The 18512-nt window shown below is 38.1% G+C and overlaps 1 protein-coding gene across 5 annotated transcripts in view; it reads right to left on the reverse strand.

The window, feature by feature from the left end:
- myo1cb (myosin Ic, paralog b) overlaps positions 1 to 18512 on the reverse strand; it is a 42036-nt gene that overhangs the window by 12028 nt on the left and 11496 nt on the right. For 3 of the 5 annotated variants that reach the window (XM_089121192.1, XM_039662422.2, XM_089121193.1), the window contains 5 exons: positions 2597 to 2752; positions 2392 to 2507; positions 1883 to 2081; positions 1296 to 1376; positions 861 to 1040 (listed from right to left, as the gene is read on the reverse strand). In XM_089121192.1, the coding sequence (XP_088977318.1) occupies positions 861 to 1040; positions 1296 to 1376; positions 1883 to 2081; positions 2392 to 2507; positions 2597 to 2752 (732 nt within the window). Of the gene's footprint in view, positions 1 to 860; positions 1041 to 1295; positions 1377 to 1882; positions 2082 to 2391; positions 2508 to 2596; positions 2753 to 4640; positions 4752 to 11573; positions 11764 to 18512 lie in introns of those variants that run through there. The other 2 variants (XM_039662413.2, XM_089121191.1) reach the window with 2 other exon arrangements.

Here is an 18512-nt window from a genome sequence, read left to right on the forward strand (position 1 = left end):
ACAAAGTCACAATGTGAAATATGAATCATGTTTTTTTAAATAGTCGCAATTGTGGAAAATAAAGTAGTAAAAGCAAGAAATTCTTGCAACTGAGATAGTAATAACGACAAATAAAATAAAATAATATCCTCGATGTTATGTTGATACTAGGGATGTGACTGTGAGGATTTTTCCCCACTGGTTAATCGACATATGACAACACCAGTAATACCGGTGACTGAAGGAAAACGACAGTCCCATTAAGTATTGTGAACCGCATAATCAAATATATTTATTTATTGGTTATTTCAAAATATGCATATATATTAAAATATTTAAGTATTTTGACCAACTCGATTAGGTAATTTGCATTATTGTGTAATAATAAGATCTTTTGGCATGTTTTTCTTGTATCAACTCATTTTCGTTACAACATCATGGGCAATGTAGTTTTTCACTATGAATTCTGCTGTTAAACACAATTAATTTAAAAAATTTTTAACGTTATTTCTTAAAATAATGCAGGTTAACAGCTTCAACAGAAGCAAATACTATCAATGAAAAACCTTGTAGCTCACAGTAAGGCTCTCTTTATGTTGTCTTAAAGTTATCGCTAAAAATCTTCTCATATTTTTAACTCTGATGTGGAAACAAGCTTTTCATACTTAATGGAGGGACAACTGACAGAGACATAGAAATGGGAGCAAGACACAACATCAGATTTTAACCAGCATCTTTACTTTACCAACATGACCCAATGTGTCTGAAGCATGTGTGCTAACTACTAAGCCACAGCTTTTCCTTAAATGTACAGCTGTCTTTCCATCCCAGACTTGGTCATCTGCTGTAACCATAACACGTGTGTGAGGTCTATCTCTCACCTTCACCAGATACTGGTACTGTTGGGCGTTCTTCTCCAGGCCCAGCCTCCTCAGGAGATCTTCCTCTCCTCCTTCAATGAGCTGATAGAAGATGTGGAAGTTTCTCTCGCCATGGCTCTGGTGTACGACGCGTGATTTCTCCAGCAGGTAATTGAGGATGTGACCCCCTACTGGAGCACCCTGCCAACGGGGACACCCAAAGGGAGAAGCAGAGGGGATAATACCGGGTTTCTGACACGCATGCAAGCACGCATAATTTCACACAAACACAAGCAGGTAAACACACAGATGGATGCAGCCAAATCCCCAAGCCAAGAAGAAAATTGTAGGGGTAAAGATGTATCGACATAAGGTGGATCATAGCAATTGAGATGTGAGCTTTGCTTGATGATCATGTAACAACATTAATATTGTTTAACAAATGATCAAACTCACCTTGAAGTCAAATTGAATGTCCATGTATTTCCCAAAGCGACTGGAATTGTCATTTCGTAAAGTTTTTGCATTTCCAAAAGCCTGAGAGAAGAGTTATTAAAAGGAAAATAAAGAATGTGTGAAGGAAAAATGATGAACATAACAATTCAGTACAGCATATCTACAGAAAAACTTCATTAGTGCGCTTATACACACACTACTGGATCCACACACACTGCTATTTTACAGGGAAGCACCACATCTGCGAAACATCTGGCAGAACGGCAGTCTGCGCGGCTTCCGTTGGCCTTTCCATTTTTAGACGTCCTTCATGTATGCCCCAGTCTTATCACACAGATAATAACAGTGGCGTATAATTACTGGAGAGATTTCTACTGAAACCAGGAAAACAAACTGCTCAGAATAAACTCTGCTCTTTTCCTTGGCATCACTGAGAGTCATTCAGAGCATTTTCCGCTATGACAGCAGTCCAGGGCAACAATTACAGCACGTACTGGTCTCACCACTATACGCTGGCATTTGGAGATTAGTAAAATTGTACGTCATAATGAAACATGTTAGTTTAGATGTGCTGTGTACATGTTTACCTCCAGCACAGGGTTGGATTGTAGCAGGCGATCTTTGACGGTCTGCACGTGCTCACTGGCAGGGCAGGTGAAGGCGTAGTACTGCAGAACCTTCTTGGAGGCTTCTGTCTTTCCAGCACCACTCTCACCTGAGATGAGGATGCACTGGTCCCGTCTCTCAGTCCGCATGGAGCGGTACGCATTATCACCCACGGCATAACTGTATAGGGAATATGTCAAGATCATAAATCCTATTAATCCTGTTTTATTATTAAATAACATTCATTTTCGTGTTTGGCTCTACAATATATATCATACACAGTCACACCAAGCTTTTTTTTAAACAGGTTCCTAAATAAGAACAACTACCACAAGGATGTGAGTTCACATGGTTGATGAATTGGACAACTGTTGTAGTCCCTATTTAGCAAATAAAAACCATTAAAACCATTAGCCTTCCCATTGGCCTACTCTACACAATAGAAGAGAGCAGAACAGTGGGTAATAATGACTTCTTTCTGATGCCTTACATGTGAGGTGAGACTTCATAGAAATTGACGCCCCTGTATCGTTCCATATGCTGTTTAGTGTAAATCTCCAGCTCTTTGTAGGGGTTCACTGACACCAGCACTGAGCCAATGTATGTCTGTTGGAGAAAGATAAACAAAAGGGGTCACATCAATACTCCGGGCTTTGAGCTTTAAGGGTGAATAGAACAGCAACAACAGCTCTTACATAAATAAGGTTCTCCTTGAAGCGCTTGCGGAGGTTCTCGATGAACGCCACCTCGCTGGTGTGGTTCTCCAGCAGGACAAAGTCCTGCACGCCCACCCGGTCCCTGGCTGTCAGGGCGCTCTCCATCATGACCCGGATTCCGTCACTGCCCACAGCCTGATGGAGAAAGAGCAGATTTGAGATACAGAATCACACTTGCAGCCTCTAGACACAGAGCAGCGCGAGGTGATATATAAACACTGCAACACATAGCATGCCAAGGCCCTCTGAGAGCCTTGAGAATACACTCAACCACTCCCTCATAACCCCTCCCATTTCATATCACACACAGACTTCAGCTGATTTGAAACCCAGCTTAATAAAGCTTTTAATTTAAAGCATTTGAATTAGGTATTTCTCACTGAACCACACATGCCATTGTAAACAAGATGTCACCATTAATGGATTTGTGTCGAGCATAATATCAGGTTAAAGTTAATACTCTAAAACACTAAAAAGTACCAGGAAGCACTACTATGACTTTTTTAATAAGGTACCACAGTAATACCATGAATCTTTTTTAGAGTTTAGAATAAATCGATTTTATCGATTAACTCGAATGTCTAGTTTACGTTGACTTGTTTGAATGAAATTCGGTTTTCTCTTTAACATCCGCCGATGCTCCCCTCTGGGCTCCCGTAGTTCTCCGAGTTACACGAACAACATGGCAAATGAACAAGACTGCAGCAGCATAAGTACACCCGCCGAAAAAAAAAAAAATGTACAAACCGAATCTGCAGGGCTGCCAACTTTCACAAATATACTGTAAGATTCGCGCAATTGTCACTTTTTACACGCTCTCACGACATCCATTTTCTCACGCAGAGAAAAATCGTGAATGCAAAGAGGACACTGACACCGACAGACAAGACAGAGAAGGTTACTATTGATATGAAAAATTCTCAGCTCTCAGATTCGGTCAATTTAATTACGAAATGCAAACAATAAACACTGTTTTTGCACTTGTAAATGTGACGTGACAGATCGCTGACAGATCTCAGTTCAACCGGCACATGAACCGATCATCTTTTACTCTTTACTACTAGTTAATAGGAAATAAACATGAATGATCAATAGGTAATTTGAAAGATACAGTTCAATTTAACTAAATGTAATAAAATCGATCGATAAGGGTGAATATTGAATCGATATTGAATCAAGATCAGAATCAAATCACAAGAATTGAACTGAAAAATTTGTGTCAAGCAATAATAAAAACAGTAGCATACCAGTGATTGCACCATGTAAACATTGTGTTGTCACTAAACTTAATAAAATTATGTTTAGTTACCAAATGTTTTGCCAATCACAATATACTTCCCAATCCCAATCCACTATTTTATGTTTTTTTGTGAGAAAACTTTTTTTTTTTTCTTGCAGCTGCAGTATTTCTTGAGCAGCAAATCAGCATAATAGAATGATTTCTGAAGGATCATGTAACACTGAAGACTGGAGAAATTGTGCTGAAAATTCAGCTTTGCATTACAGGAATAAATTACATTTTAAAATATAAGGTCAATATAAGATCACTAATCTTTCATGCTCATTTACCAAATTTAACTAAGAATTTAAAAACACTGTTAAAATCTGTAATCTTTAGCAAAACTTTTTTTCATGCATGTAGACATAAAAGCATTGGATTTTAAAATCAGCCATTCAGTGCATTGGCCAAAAAATTACTCATCTCAACAAGGTATTATTTGAAGTACCATATAAACACTGTTGCATAACCTATTAATCCTGCAATCATCATAAGTATCATGGTACACCTGTCACAGCATTACCATCTGATCCCATCATCGCTCCATGGCACCACCACAGGACTATTTAAAAGGGTACAACAAGGCTGTTTTCTCCATCATTAACTTGATAACATTACCTTTACAAAGAAACAAGAAGCTCTAAACCATAAATTTTCACACTTAAACCACAACTGTGACTACATCACTGCAAACACCACCCAAATTCAAGTGTGCTGTGAAAACAGAAACACAATCATACTCACATCTATTACCACATCTGTATCTTTAAAGTGAAAACCTTTCTCCGCAATGGAGGCCTGGGTTTTACGCATTAGATCGCCAAAATTTGAAAAATCCATGGTGTCGATAAAACCTAAGCTGTCGGTGCTTGTCCAGAGATGCTCTTTAGCTCAGGCATAAATTAGTAGGACACAAAAATGTACTAATTCCTAGCAGGTCACTTGTCATCTGATGTCTGTAATCCTGATCAAAGAGGACTATGGGTGACACTTCCTAGCTTGAAACAGAAAAGAGCACTTACACCCACTCACACACCCTCAGATGAACAAATGCATGATTATGCATTGAAATACACACAGTCACATTGTGTGAATGCACCAGCTGCCACGGCTGTTGTTTTGCTATTGACACAGCAGCGGCCATCCCCTAGAGGGAGAGACAGAGAGAGATAGATACAGCACACCTGAGAAAGCACTTTAATTAAGGTGATGTACAACAACTACAACAGAACCAAAAGAGAGGGAGGCTAACGGTGGGAAAAAACAAGCAGTAAGAAAAACATAACAGCCGAGCGGGAACAGTCGACAAGTGTAGTGCCAGGAAGTGACTTCATTCCCAATCCGTCAGCTTGCTGAATGCCCCAACAGAGCAGCATCAACTCTGAAAGTCTGACACAGCTTTGCAAACTTTGAATTTCCAGCTCAAATCTGGTTTCATGCAATCTGCAAACAACCCACATGGAATCCAGTCTTCACCAATTAAACACAAACCACTGCATTTCAATCAGATCCAGATCAAAATTCAAGTGTAATTCATCTTTCAGGATAAAACCTGGACAAATGAAGACAAAATATTGCAGTGTCAAGGAGTTCAGAGAGAATAGTTCATAGCTATACGGTTGCTAGGGTGATCTGGATGGTTGCTAGGAGGTTATTTTACTGGCTCAAATGTAGTAGTGTATATTCGATTCAAACAAATCATTCAAACAATTCCCAACGATCATATTTGAAAAACAAATTAGAATAATGTGTGCAGTGAACATACAACATAATTAATCTTGTCTTAATCACATCTACTTTGTGTGTCTTTGTTATTTGTCTGTATATTCTATTGCAGTGACACAGAACAGACAGATAATAATTGGTGGTGAAGTCATAATCAAAACTAAACATGCTGGTTAGACAGACGATGATATCATCAGCTGGTCAACTCAAGAATAATATGTCCAGCCCAAAGCTTTGTTTACAAAAGAAATAATAGGTTAGCTATGTTACATCACAACCATGGAAACATCTAGATTTGTGCCGAATGAGAGAGAAACATGAGCCCATAAATTTAAGCTTAAACAGAAAATGGCAAAATGCCCAGCTTGATGAGTATTTGCCTTAACGCCGCCTGTTATGTCTTAAGTGAACAAACACAACAGTTGAGAAAAAAAAGTCACATGTGTGTTGTGTGTATTGGATCTGTGCAATGAATCATTCTCAAAGTGACAGCAGCCTAATATTCCTGCTGCCGTCTGTGTAATTAATGTTAATCAAACAATAAAAGACAAAGAAAATCACTCATTGCTCTTTAGTAGATTTAGTATGATTCATCTACACTCACCTATAGGATTATTAGGAACACCCCTTTCGCCTTAAGAACTGCCTTAATTCTACGTGGCATTTATTCAACAAAGTGCTGAAAGCATTCTTTAGAAATGTTGGCCCATATTGATAGGAAAGCATCTTGCAGTTGATGGAGATTTGTGGGATGCACGTCCAGGGCACGAAGCTCCCGTTCTACCACATCCCAAAGATGCTCTATTGGGTTGAGATCTGGTGACTTTGGGGGCCATTTTAGTACAGTGAACTCATTGTCATGTTCAAGAAACCAATTTGAAATGATTCAAGCTTTATGACATGGTCCATCATCCTGCTGGAAGTAGCCATCAGAGGATGGGTTCATGGTGGCCATAAAGGGATGGACATGGTCAGAAACAATGCTCAGGTAGGTCGTGGCATTTAACCGATGGCCAATTGGCACTAAGGGGCCTAAAGTGTGCCAAGAAAACATCCCCCACACCATTACACCACCACCAGCAGCCAGCACAGTGGTAACAAGGCATGATGGATCCATGTTCTCATTCTGTTTACGCCAAATTCTGACTCTACCATCTGAATGTCTCAACAGAAATCGAGACTCATCAGACCAGGCAGCATTTTTTTGGCTGGTCTGATGACCAGGCAAAAAAATGTCTGAAGGGTCTCTAAAGGTAAAAAATTCTAGGGTCTTTGTAAACCTTAGAAATGGTTGTGCGTGAAAATCCCAGTAACGGAGCAGATTGTGAAATACTCAGACCGGCCCATCTGGCACAAACAGCCATGCCACGCTAAAAATTGCTTAAATCACCTTTCTATCCCATTCTGACATTCGGTTTTGAGTTCAGGAGATTGTCTTGACCAGGACCACACTCCTATATGCATTGAAGCAACTGCCATGTGATTGGTTGATTAGATAACTGCATTAATGAGAAATTGAACAGGTGTTCCTAATAATCCTTTAGGTAGGTATACATTTAATGTATACAGTGAAGACTATGCAGTGTTGTTTTACATTTGGTACTTTCTGTTGATAAAGACTGTTTTGTTTTTTTATTTTTATTGTTTATTTCACTGCTATATTTGTCAGGCTCTAAGCTGTTCCTAATAACCTCAGGGAATGGAATGTTTTGCACATGTTTCTTGCCAATAAATAAAGAGTTATAAATTCATGATAGTTTCTCATCTCTTATTTTTTTATACTTAAAATACTGTTGTTAAGAATAGTGTTATATATTTCGGTGATCGGTATCGGTGATCGTATCAGCCAATATTGTTTCCACTGACATCGGCCCCCAAAATCCTGATCGGAGCACCCTTAGTTATCTGGACATCAGATGTAGAATCGCTTTGAGCTGCCAAAACCCAACATAAATGAATCCAAACATTAATCTACACCAATAAATATGCTATAACCAGAAGGCAGACTCTTGTCCCACCAAGTCTCCTTCCTAAGCTACTTTCTCAAGAAACAGGCGTCATTACGCCATTGTCCTTCTTTATGGATTTGATTTCCTGCTCCCACCCCTGGTCCCCTTCCCCATGCTTGCTGGTCTACAAGCTACAATCCTTTGCCATGTGCTCAATTTTTCCAAATGCTGATTTTAAAAAATAATGACTGTGGGCAAATGATTCACTCCATTTCACTCTAACCTTCTTTAAAAAATAAATAACAAGAAGGGAGAGATTTGTGCTAACAAAAGGATTTGGAAGAATCAAACAATAATTGCCTTTTGCGTGACCTTCCAAAATCCTACCGATTTGCTCAGTTCTTGTAAGCAGAGCTGTGCAGGGAGATATGCCGAGTCAATCTGCCTTCGTCAGCACTTCTCACATTGCAAGAAGACATTGGGGGAGAAGACTGATAGGGACCAGAGCTATGATTACAAAGATCGATTTTTTTAAAAGAGTGAACGAGCAAGTCAAACACTCCAATATTTAATTTCTCTAAGGGTAAGTCAGTGATTCAGACCAGTTTACAAGTCCTGGTCGATGAACAAGAGGAGAATGTGTTGTTCATAATTAATGAAGGCAGTGGATAAAGGGCACATTCCTAGATATCCAGAGCAAAGTCATGTGCTCCTCCCCTTTTCACCGGGAATGGTGAAGACTGGCGCAAAGTAAATCTTGTCTGCTTGCTTATGATTTCAAGCATTTGAGGTTACCAACTGTTTCCATCCTGATTGAGTCATCTGGCTCACTTGTTACCTCGCTCTTCTTTCCTCTTCTGGTTGGCAGCAGGAAAGAACAAGGGGTGGAGACACACAGAATTTTGTAGAGGGGCACAGCTACATTAAAAACAATGATAGATTCATAAAGGTGTTTTTTCCAAGTATGGCCACATTATTGTCCAAGCAGAATATTAAAACTACAAAAGAGTCATCTTTTTGTGTTTATTTTATTATTAATAATTATTTAATTCAATATTTATTGTATAAAAATGATTTCTTGTATGAAAACAACTTTACCCCAATACACAAGTATAACTGCCAAATTAGTAGTTTAAAGGGATACTCCCCTTTTTTGAGAAATAGGCTCATTTTACAACTCCCCCAGAGTTAAACAGTTGAGTTTTACCATTAATGCATTCAGCCGATTTTCTGATATTTAGAAGAATATCAATAACCAGACAGTTTCTGGTCTCATTGACAATGAGACCAGAAACTGTCTGGTTACTGATATTTTTCTAAATATCAGAAAATCGGCTGAATGGTTTAGAAAACGGTAAAACACAACTGTATAACTCTGGGGGATTCGTAAAATGAGCCTATTTCTCAAAAAAGGGGAGTATCCCTTTGAGTTAAAATGTAATTTCCACAACTAAAGCTGTTAAATACAAAGAAATTACACTAGTGGAAATTTGTATGATACTTCAGAAAAAAAAGGACAAAATTGACAGATTGATTTTAGAATAAACTGGTCAGAATATGAAATCTTTTAGGAAAGTCAATTTACTAAAATGTACGCAAGGGCCAGAGGTGCCCATATTTTTTAAAAAAAACCACTCTTAAATCAAAGAGGCTTCCCAAAATATTAAAACCAATGATAATAAGTGTGAGGAGGAGTGTGGGGTTTCTTGCTTGTTTATTTTGCTTTTTTTGTTTTTTGGAAAGTGCAAAAAGATCAGACTCCTGCAGATTAGATTAATGCAGCTGGTCAGAGGGGGAAAACATATTTAGCACTTCTCCAAATGTAAAGCAACTTTTTTTGCCCCTGTTTTGCATGTCAACAATAAAGAGCTTCTTCTTTGCCATGAAACTGAGAGTGCTTTAAACAATCAAAATCTGCAGAAACCCCAACATGTGCCTTTCCGCACATCATATTATATTATCCTTTAATCAAGCCATATTCAGCAACAAATCTTCACAGAAGACGTCTTACAATGCTCATCTAATTACCACCACCCTGATGGTGAGAAATTCCATGGGTGGCATTGTAATTCACGCCAGTGTGCTGAGTCGATGGCTGTCCTTGTGTCGAGGGAAAGTCCGCTGGTGGCTGTCAAACTCAAGGGGGAAAGTTGACAGACAGGTGTGACTGCTCTGTCCAAACAGGTGAAGAGTCTTGCATCATATGCACCCCCTCCACATGCGAAACTCACTAACATACTTTTTGACTAGGAAAAGATAAAGTGACCGGTTATCCTTCATTTCAGCCTGCCGGACAATGCAAGGCATTCATGTCCAGAGGGCATTTGAAGAGCATGACTCGGGAGAACTGTAAACTGCTTAAAGGGCCGTCACAGTATTTCCGGCTAGTTTAATTCTTACAGCATTTACACAATCATATATAGATGCAAAGCTACGGCCTTCCTAAATATCTAAATAAGACTAACCATTTCATTTCTCCAAGGTCACTCAGAGCAACATGTCACTATGCAAACTTAATTTCCTCTTCCTAAGGTTTGGATCTTCCTGAGTAGTGCAGCTGTTTAGCAATTCAATGGAATCTCATATGAAACTGCACCAGATACCATAAATCTCATGTCAGACATTCATCATCCATCTGCACTTATTTGCCTACAACAAAATGTGCACATCTAAAGTACTGCCGACCGCAAGGTGTGTTTATTTGAATATGAAATGATGCTTTGCAGCAAATGACACGCGTAGCGTATCATGACATTGAATGAGTGAAAGATTAAACGATGACGGTCTCAAGTGCTTGTTATTGAAGTTTTTGTGGGGTTTCAGAGGAAGGTCGTGGATGACACAGACAGGAGGAAATGTAGTAGGGTGGAATGGCTCGATGACAGACGCCAGTTTCTTTATCTCGCTCACTCTCGCTCTAGCCTGGAATTTAACAGTGACTGCTGCTGGTTCAAAGCCAGAGATTGCTTCACTGAGAGACGACACTATGGCGTGAACATAGATACTGGTTGTCACAGTGTTCAGCATGAAAGAAGGTCCCAAGATAGGATAAGCACCTGAAAGGACCAACAAAACTCAAAAGTGATTTTCTCTATTTAAATCACTATTTCACTATGACTGAGACTAGAGATCAGTCGATATTCATGCCCACGTTGTCAGTCTTCTTTAATGTACAACCTAGTCAATGGATAACACATTCAAAAAATTACTTATTATCAACATGACATCATGACTTTTGCGTAAACATACACGCCACTTTCAAGTCAAGTGGCGTGTTATCTATACGCATTTTGAGCTATCCGTGTGTATGTCTACGCCGTTAAATGTCCGAGTGATTCCGCGTGTATGTACACGCCGTTAAATGTCCGAGCGAAACGAAGCAAAATGTAGATCTACATCTGGGGAGCGATACGTTTTTTCCTAGGATGGTAGGGGAAGACTCATAAATGGTATTAACCCCAGTGACGGGTAGGTTTAGGGACGGGGTTGGGGTAGGTCATATATTTATGTATACAGGAATGGAACGTTAAGTCAACGGTGTTCATAAACACGCTGAAAAGCGTTTATGCGTGTTGATAGCATGCCAAAAATGAAAATACGAATTGGCGTATCATACATACAGCATTTCATGAGATCAGTCTGTTATTAAAAAGAAAAAAATACTTGAATTTTAGTGAAATAACTAACCCCCAGGTGCTATAAATTATTATAACAAATTTGTAAAACTGTTTACTGTCTCACACACACTATACACATATATGTACATTTGTATATGTGTGTCTATGTGTGAGTGTGTACATTACCACTTAGATGGATAGATAGATACATACATGATTCCTTATGTGTCATATTTGCATTCCAGCCATGCAGCAAACCATTACATATTCTAAACACAAAATGAATTGGACCAGAACCACATATTTCACTTTCATAAGACCCTCACTGACATTGCAGAAATCTCCCAGCTGCTTTTGTTTAGTATGGAGCATGCTGTGGTTCTTACCATGCCTCGATACTTCATCTTCCCGTTCGTCCTAGCTTGTTGCTGTAAGGGTATGAATTATTAGTATTTCCAAAACAGCGGCTCTCACTTGAGAAAGTGTACAGAGTTTGTTATTTTAACTTTGTCTGCACCATGTGTGGGAGCGTCCCAGCTGCCATTTCTTCAGCTTTAACTTTCCTCTCCTTCCCTTAGTCTCTCTCTCTCACTCCCTCCCACCCTCTCTACCCCTCGCTGCCTACGAAGGCACAAATCAGTCCTTCTGAAAAGTGACACACTCCACCTCTCTGCCTTCCTCGACTCATTTGCTCTGTCCTCCTGCAATGGGATTTTCAGTGAAAGCTAAAACTTTCCAGCTCCCCTGTACTAGCCCTGCATGTGCCTGCCCTCAAAAACCATCCTGTGCCTCTTTAAGAAAATATTACACACAAAACGTGAACGAAATAATATAGGAAAACATGTCGTCTCATGCTGGTTTTTGGAACTGGGGAAAGCTCTGTACCTAGCATTGCATGTTGGATGAAATGCAGCTAGTGATTTTCCCAAGTGAATTTTCCTCCTCCTCTCTCCGTCCATGCCGCCCAAGTGCATGCTGAAGCAAATCAGAGGCAGATTTCAGATAGGATCCGTCAAGGAGGTAATTAATGTGCTCAAACGTGGCTCAGTTGCCCGAGAAAGAAAAACACAGTCTCTTGCAAACACAGTGCACAGACCACAATCTCTTACGGTGCTTAACTTTTAGTTTATAACCTGATGTCACTCACAGGCATACCACTTTAACACATATAATTTATGGCTATTGTTGCTGTGAGATAAATAGATAAAGAAAGAGATAGTACTGATAAAATGAAGGATAAAACCAAGAAAATTATTTGTATTCGGCTAGAAAAATTGTCAAAGTCTTACGAAAGCTCTCTTGAGACTGAAAAAAAAAAACGGCTATGCATCAGCACTTTTGTTTTATGGAGGGAAAAGGGTTAATGTACAAAGACACACCCCATTTTCTCCTCTCCACCCAGTAAGAACACAACACACCACCTGTTCAGTCCACACACACACAAGACAGCACTCAGGTAAAACCTTAACCAAGGTCACTTCCACTGACCATAAACAAAGCAGCGCCCTCTACTGGACACTCCAAATGACATAACTGTGCGCGGGGAAGCAGGATTTAATTTAAGTTGCAAAATATAGGAATGCAGCATTGCACACTGTGTTTCATATAAATCCTCCCCTATTCTTTCGGTCCTATCAATCTCTCATTCGCACTCGCTCCCTTTCCCACTTACTTATGCCAACATAATCAGAGACCCCGCCTGCAGGAATCTAAGTAATATTTTCCAGACGGTGTGAGCCGCTCTCTCTTTCTCTCTGGGAACATTAACATTACAGGTTCAGCGTGTAAGAAGAGCAGGCACAATTATATCACTGGACATTATATTTGCTCTCGATCTGCTAAGCATGCAAAAACTTTATGAATTTATGACGAGTGGCTGCAGTCAATGGATTTCAATGGTTGTCTAAGGAACATGATAAATAAACAGCGGTTTATAAATCAACCCACTGTCTGAACCGGGTTACTTTGATCCATCTTACAAGCTGTCTTAAGGCCATCCTTAATATCGGGCAATAAGGCAATTCGTTAGCGCTCCACCTTACTGTAGACCTGAGCCAAATATGATAGTGCAAAGCTCTACTGATAAAGAAGAGATAGACAGAACTTAAAGCAACAGTTGTTTTTGAAATGAAAAATGAAAAAGTAAAACTTTTTTCACATCCCACTTCCATACAACAAAGGCATATATGAGTCAAAATCTGCTAAATGTAAAAAATCATCTAAAAATGTATCACCTTTTATTGGAAAATGAACATTTTATCAAACTTTGATAGGGCGGGGCAACGATTAATCCCGATTAATCGCATCCGAAATAAACGTTTTTGTTTACATAATACATGTGTGTGTACTATGTATAATTACTATGTATATAAAAATTCACACACGTGCATGTATATTTAAGAAAAATGTGTTATTAATTTAAAATATTAATATATATATATATATATATATATATATATATATACACAGTATATTCATGATAATATTTCTTAAATATATACATGCATGTGTGTGTATTTATATATGCTAAATAATTATACACACTACACACACACACACATATATTATGTAAAAAAAAACTTTTATTTTGGATGCGATTAATCGTGATTAATCGTTGCCCAGCCCTAAACTTTGATAATTGGCTAAATCTTCTAAGGCACTTAATCTATTTTGGTGCTGAAACTACATTCTATAAAAATAAAAAAATGCCACAAATGTCAAAACCAACCCATGTTGAACAATGTTCACTTTCCCAGTGATTTTTTTTTTTTCAATTGGATTGGTGTTTATTCTCTTCAGCATTAAGTATTTCACTCAGTTCCCTGATCAGTCCAATTAAATTTCAGCGAATGAAGAACAAATTTATACTTGCGTGCATTTTGCATTACGTACTTTGTCATCTCTGACAGTAAGCATGTTGAAGCCACTCAAGCAGCCATTTTCACCCACTTCTCGGAAAGCGATAATGTAGCCAAAACATCCGGTCGTGTGCATGTTCTCCCTGGACATCTGTTTCTCACAAATACTCCCGTGTATTGTGTCCATCCTTTTTTGACAGACATCGATGTCGTGCTGTCCAAATGATGTGGATTTGAAAACAGATGGATCATAAGGTAATACGTTCTTAGCCTGCAAGTATTCAGTGAAGTGATTGATGCCGATTAACTGCCAGCCTAAGCTTTTGACGGATGTGATAACGTGCGCGAGGAGTGAACAATGTTTGATTTTTAGGTAATTATAAAACGTGCTGGAGATGTTCAAAATGCTTTTTGCGTAGTTCATTATACTTTACGGAGTGAAGTTTATTCTGTGGCTTAAATAAATTCCACGTTACTCAGAGTGACATGTTCACCTTGTCAAAAATGTTACATTAAGTTAGGTTGTCGCAAATTTGTTGACTTAAGAATTGAGTTCATTTTTTTTACCATTTGATGCATCTGTTATTAAAAAAAATTAAACCCATGAAAACGCAGATCCTGTTGTAAATAATACTGAAAAAAATCACTTGTTATTACCCCATTTTGACTGGAATGTGGGATCAAAACTACAACAATGAATGAATGAATAAATGTGAATGATACATAAATGTATATACTGCTCAAAATATAATTTAATAATATATAACATTACAATTAAAGACATCATAAATGTAATAATTATTACAAATTTTTTGCTTACATTTTAAAATCATTAAATACACATGATTAAATTAAATTAAAATACAAGTTCTGCATTGGATCATTTATGCGCTTGTGTATTGGGGCAGTTTATTTATTTATTATTATTCACATTACTTCATTTAGTTGTTGACTATGTACACAAAACAGCTACTTGGACATTCTGTAAAATATCTTCTTTCGTGTTCCTTAAGAAAGTAAGTCATACAGGTTTGAAACGACATAAACAGCTAATTTTTGAATGACCTTTTCCTGTAAGAGATGGCATAAAGCATCAACCACTGTGTCAGACTGAGTGTGCCAGACTCTCTGAACTCAGAGTCTTCCTTCAGGTCACTGTAAAAGCAGGACTCACACACATCCTCACATGGCGTTTTGGCGGAGAAACAAACACTCTGAGGTTTTGTTTGTTATGTGGGTCATTCTATTCCTTAAAGTGGTCAAATTACATCCGTGGGAAATTAGCAATGGAAACTCTGGCTTTTTTCCCCTGCATGCCTGTCGCTTATACACGCATTTTAGGGCACTTTCAGGGTCAATGCCCTTCACTTCCTCTCTCTTTATCACTCAATCTACAGAACACATTCCACACGCAGAATTTTCTCATTTGAGTAATTTAAGTTTGCATACTTGTAGCCCACAACGCTAAAGTATTTCCTTCACTTGAGATGGCATAAGTACACAATACATAGTCGGTAAGATTTTTTCAATGTTTTTGAAAAAAGTCTCTTATGTTCACCAAGGCTGCTTTTATTTGAACTAATATTGCAATTTAACTAATTACAATTTAAAACTTTTTTCTATTTTACCATGATATTTTAAACTGTAGTTTATTCCTATGATGAAAAGCTGAATTTTCAGCATCATTACTCGTCTTCAGTGTCACATGATCCTTCAGAAATCATTCAAATATTTTTATGGAAAACAAGATACATTGTTTTTCTATTTAATAAAATATAAAAACAGCATTTATTTATTTATTTAAAAAAAAATGTATACATGTAAAAGTCTTTACTACCACTTTTGATCCATTCAATACATCCTTGCTTAATAAAAGTATTCATTATTTTAAAACATATATCAAATTTACCAACCCCCCCAAAAATGTCCAGCTTTCTATAGTATTGTGACATACTACTACCACATCAGACAAATGCGTATTAATACCAAATATTGTTTCCATTTTTATGTTATGCTATAGCTAGCTAAATTCATTCTTACTAAACAGTAACTTCAAAACTGTTGTCCAACAGGGTTGTGAACAATAAAACTCATACATGGATGGATAGACTTCAAACAAAGATCTACAGAATTATTAGGCTAAATTATCCGCCACCTTGAAGATACTTTTATAGGATGCACAAATTCTAATATTATATACTATTTAAAACAAACAGAATGCAAATTGTGTACCAATTGTTTTCTAAAAACCCTCTTAAAAACTCCGGAACAATAGGACAGCAATTAATGATGCAAATCCTGAAATACATGACTTTTTTATTTTCAAATGGGGAAGTCTGTGCATGCAGCCTGGCACATGTTTCCCCCATTGCTGATGGCCTCTCAGAGATGAGTCATAGTTAAGTCACTCAGGAACCCATGCACAAACAAATCCATTTTCAATCCCTTTTGTCCCTGACCACAATCATCTGTCCACATCATTTATTTGAAATTGGATCCTGGTCGGGACCATATGATGTGGGCGAGAGGCATTTTAATTCAAATTGTGTGTAATGAGACTTATGAAAATATTTGGTCTTCTTTGTACTTGCTCAATCCGTTCCCACCTCCTTTACTTCTTTTTTCTCTCTCTTTGCCCCTCCCTCCTTCTCTCCGCCTACTGTTACAAGCCTATTTATACTCTCACACTAGGACAGGTCTATTTGTAGAAGCGGTTGTGTCGGCCAGAAGACGGTACAGAGGGGCAGAAGATCAAAGCTATAAACGTTTATTGCCGTGCTATCCTTCAACAATATGGCCAGCAATGAAGTTAAGTAAAGAGGAGATCCTGAGTGTAATGAATGAACTTCTAAACCTAGTTGGGTTTAACTGGAATAAGAAACACACGTCCTCTGTGTTCTTCAACTCTTCACCTGAAGAAGGCTGTTTTTTGCTTTATTATGATCTTGCTTTCACTTTTCACATTGTCCATGACTTAAAGGGATGGTTCACGCAAAAATTACCAAAAATGTCTCTCTTCCATGAACACAGAATTCCATGCAATTGCAATCAATGAGGACTTTCAAGCTCCAAAATAAGACACAATAATCACCAAAAAAGTAGCCATATGATAGGTTTGTGTTATATCGAGACCTAATTTAAGTCATTATTCAAGAATCAGGGTGACACATTTGGGCGAACCATCCCTTTAATGTCCCTTCCTTACTGTGACTATCCCTGAGAATATGGTTGCAAAAAAAATCCAACAAAGACAATAAGTCCTTCTTTGTTTACTAATGTGTCAGGGCCTTGAGCAAAGAATGGGAGTGGTGAGAAAAGCCTGATACTGGGAAAAGGCCCAAAGTATCATGGGAAATGGAGGATGGGAATGACATGAGGGCCGGTGAGCGAATAAAGAAAAAAAGTGGAATAATTTTTTACATTTATGAGACCTACAGGGGGAAGCAGACTCATACAAAGAAAGTAAACCAAAAAGCCACCTACGGGGACGCCCATTAAACATGATATTTGAAAGTTTGTACATGAGGGAGGGAGGTGTATGTTGGAGGAGAAAACGCAGGGAGAAAGCTGATAGTGTGTGATGTCAGAACAGAAGAATGTAATGTGGGTGTTAAACAGTCAGCACAGGACTGCATGGGGACAACAAGAGAAAGAGAGAGTGAGAGGTAAAGACGGGGGAAACCCATAGCGTCTCACCAGAATGTAGAAATCAATGTTGTGATCTAACTAAACAAGGTCACTGTGGCAACGTGCGTCAGGAAGTTGTAAGTTGACTGAGAGTGAAGCTCGCAGCTACATTTGCTTCTTTCGTTTCCTCTCATCCTTTCTTCATCTGGGCTTTTTGAGTCAGAGTACCTCACATGGTGGTGTAAGCTTGCTCCACTGAACAGGACGAACACATTTCCAGACAACCTGGAGGCTTTAAAATGATGTGTTTTCTGGACAAGAAAGAAGGTTCCTCTCCAAAACCCAACCGGGCTCATGTCCATGGCACATTAATCATTCAGATGATTTGGAAAACCCATGGATTCAGTGTTCTTTATACAAAAGGATACACATTTCTTCCACTTACATACAGCTATGTTTTTCATATATATATAATATTTAATATTTGTATATATATATATATATATATATACAATGCATATATATATATATATATATATATACGTATATATACAATGCATATATTTATATATAAATTTATATACTGTATATATAATATCATTAAGCCACACTGTTTACAATAAATAATTGTATAGTTATGAATCATATAAGTTAAATTCTTTGCCGACCAAGAACAAAAGCAGGCATTTCTTTGAGGTTTTCATAACAAAATAATCCATCAAGGCTTTCCAACAGAGGTGAAGTGATCTATGAGGGTAGAAATCTCTAGTGAAAATCAATCACACTTATCTAGCTCTCTTATTTGCTCTAGTGGGTGGAGCAACGCAATTAGGGGTGGGA

This window comes from Pimephales promelas, chromosome 16 (genome assembly GCF_988280905.1).
Source record: "Pimephales promelas chromosome 16, fPimPro1.hap1.1, whole genome shotgun sequence".
Taxonomy (NCBI): domain Eukaryota; kingdom Metazoa; phylum Chordata; class Actinopteri; order Cypriniformes; family Leuciscidae; genus Pimephales; species Pimephales promelas.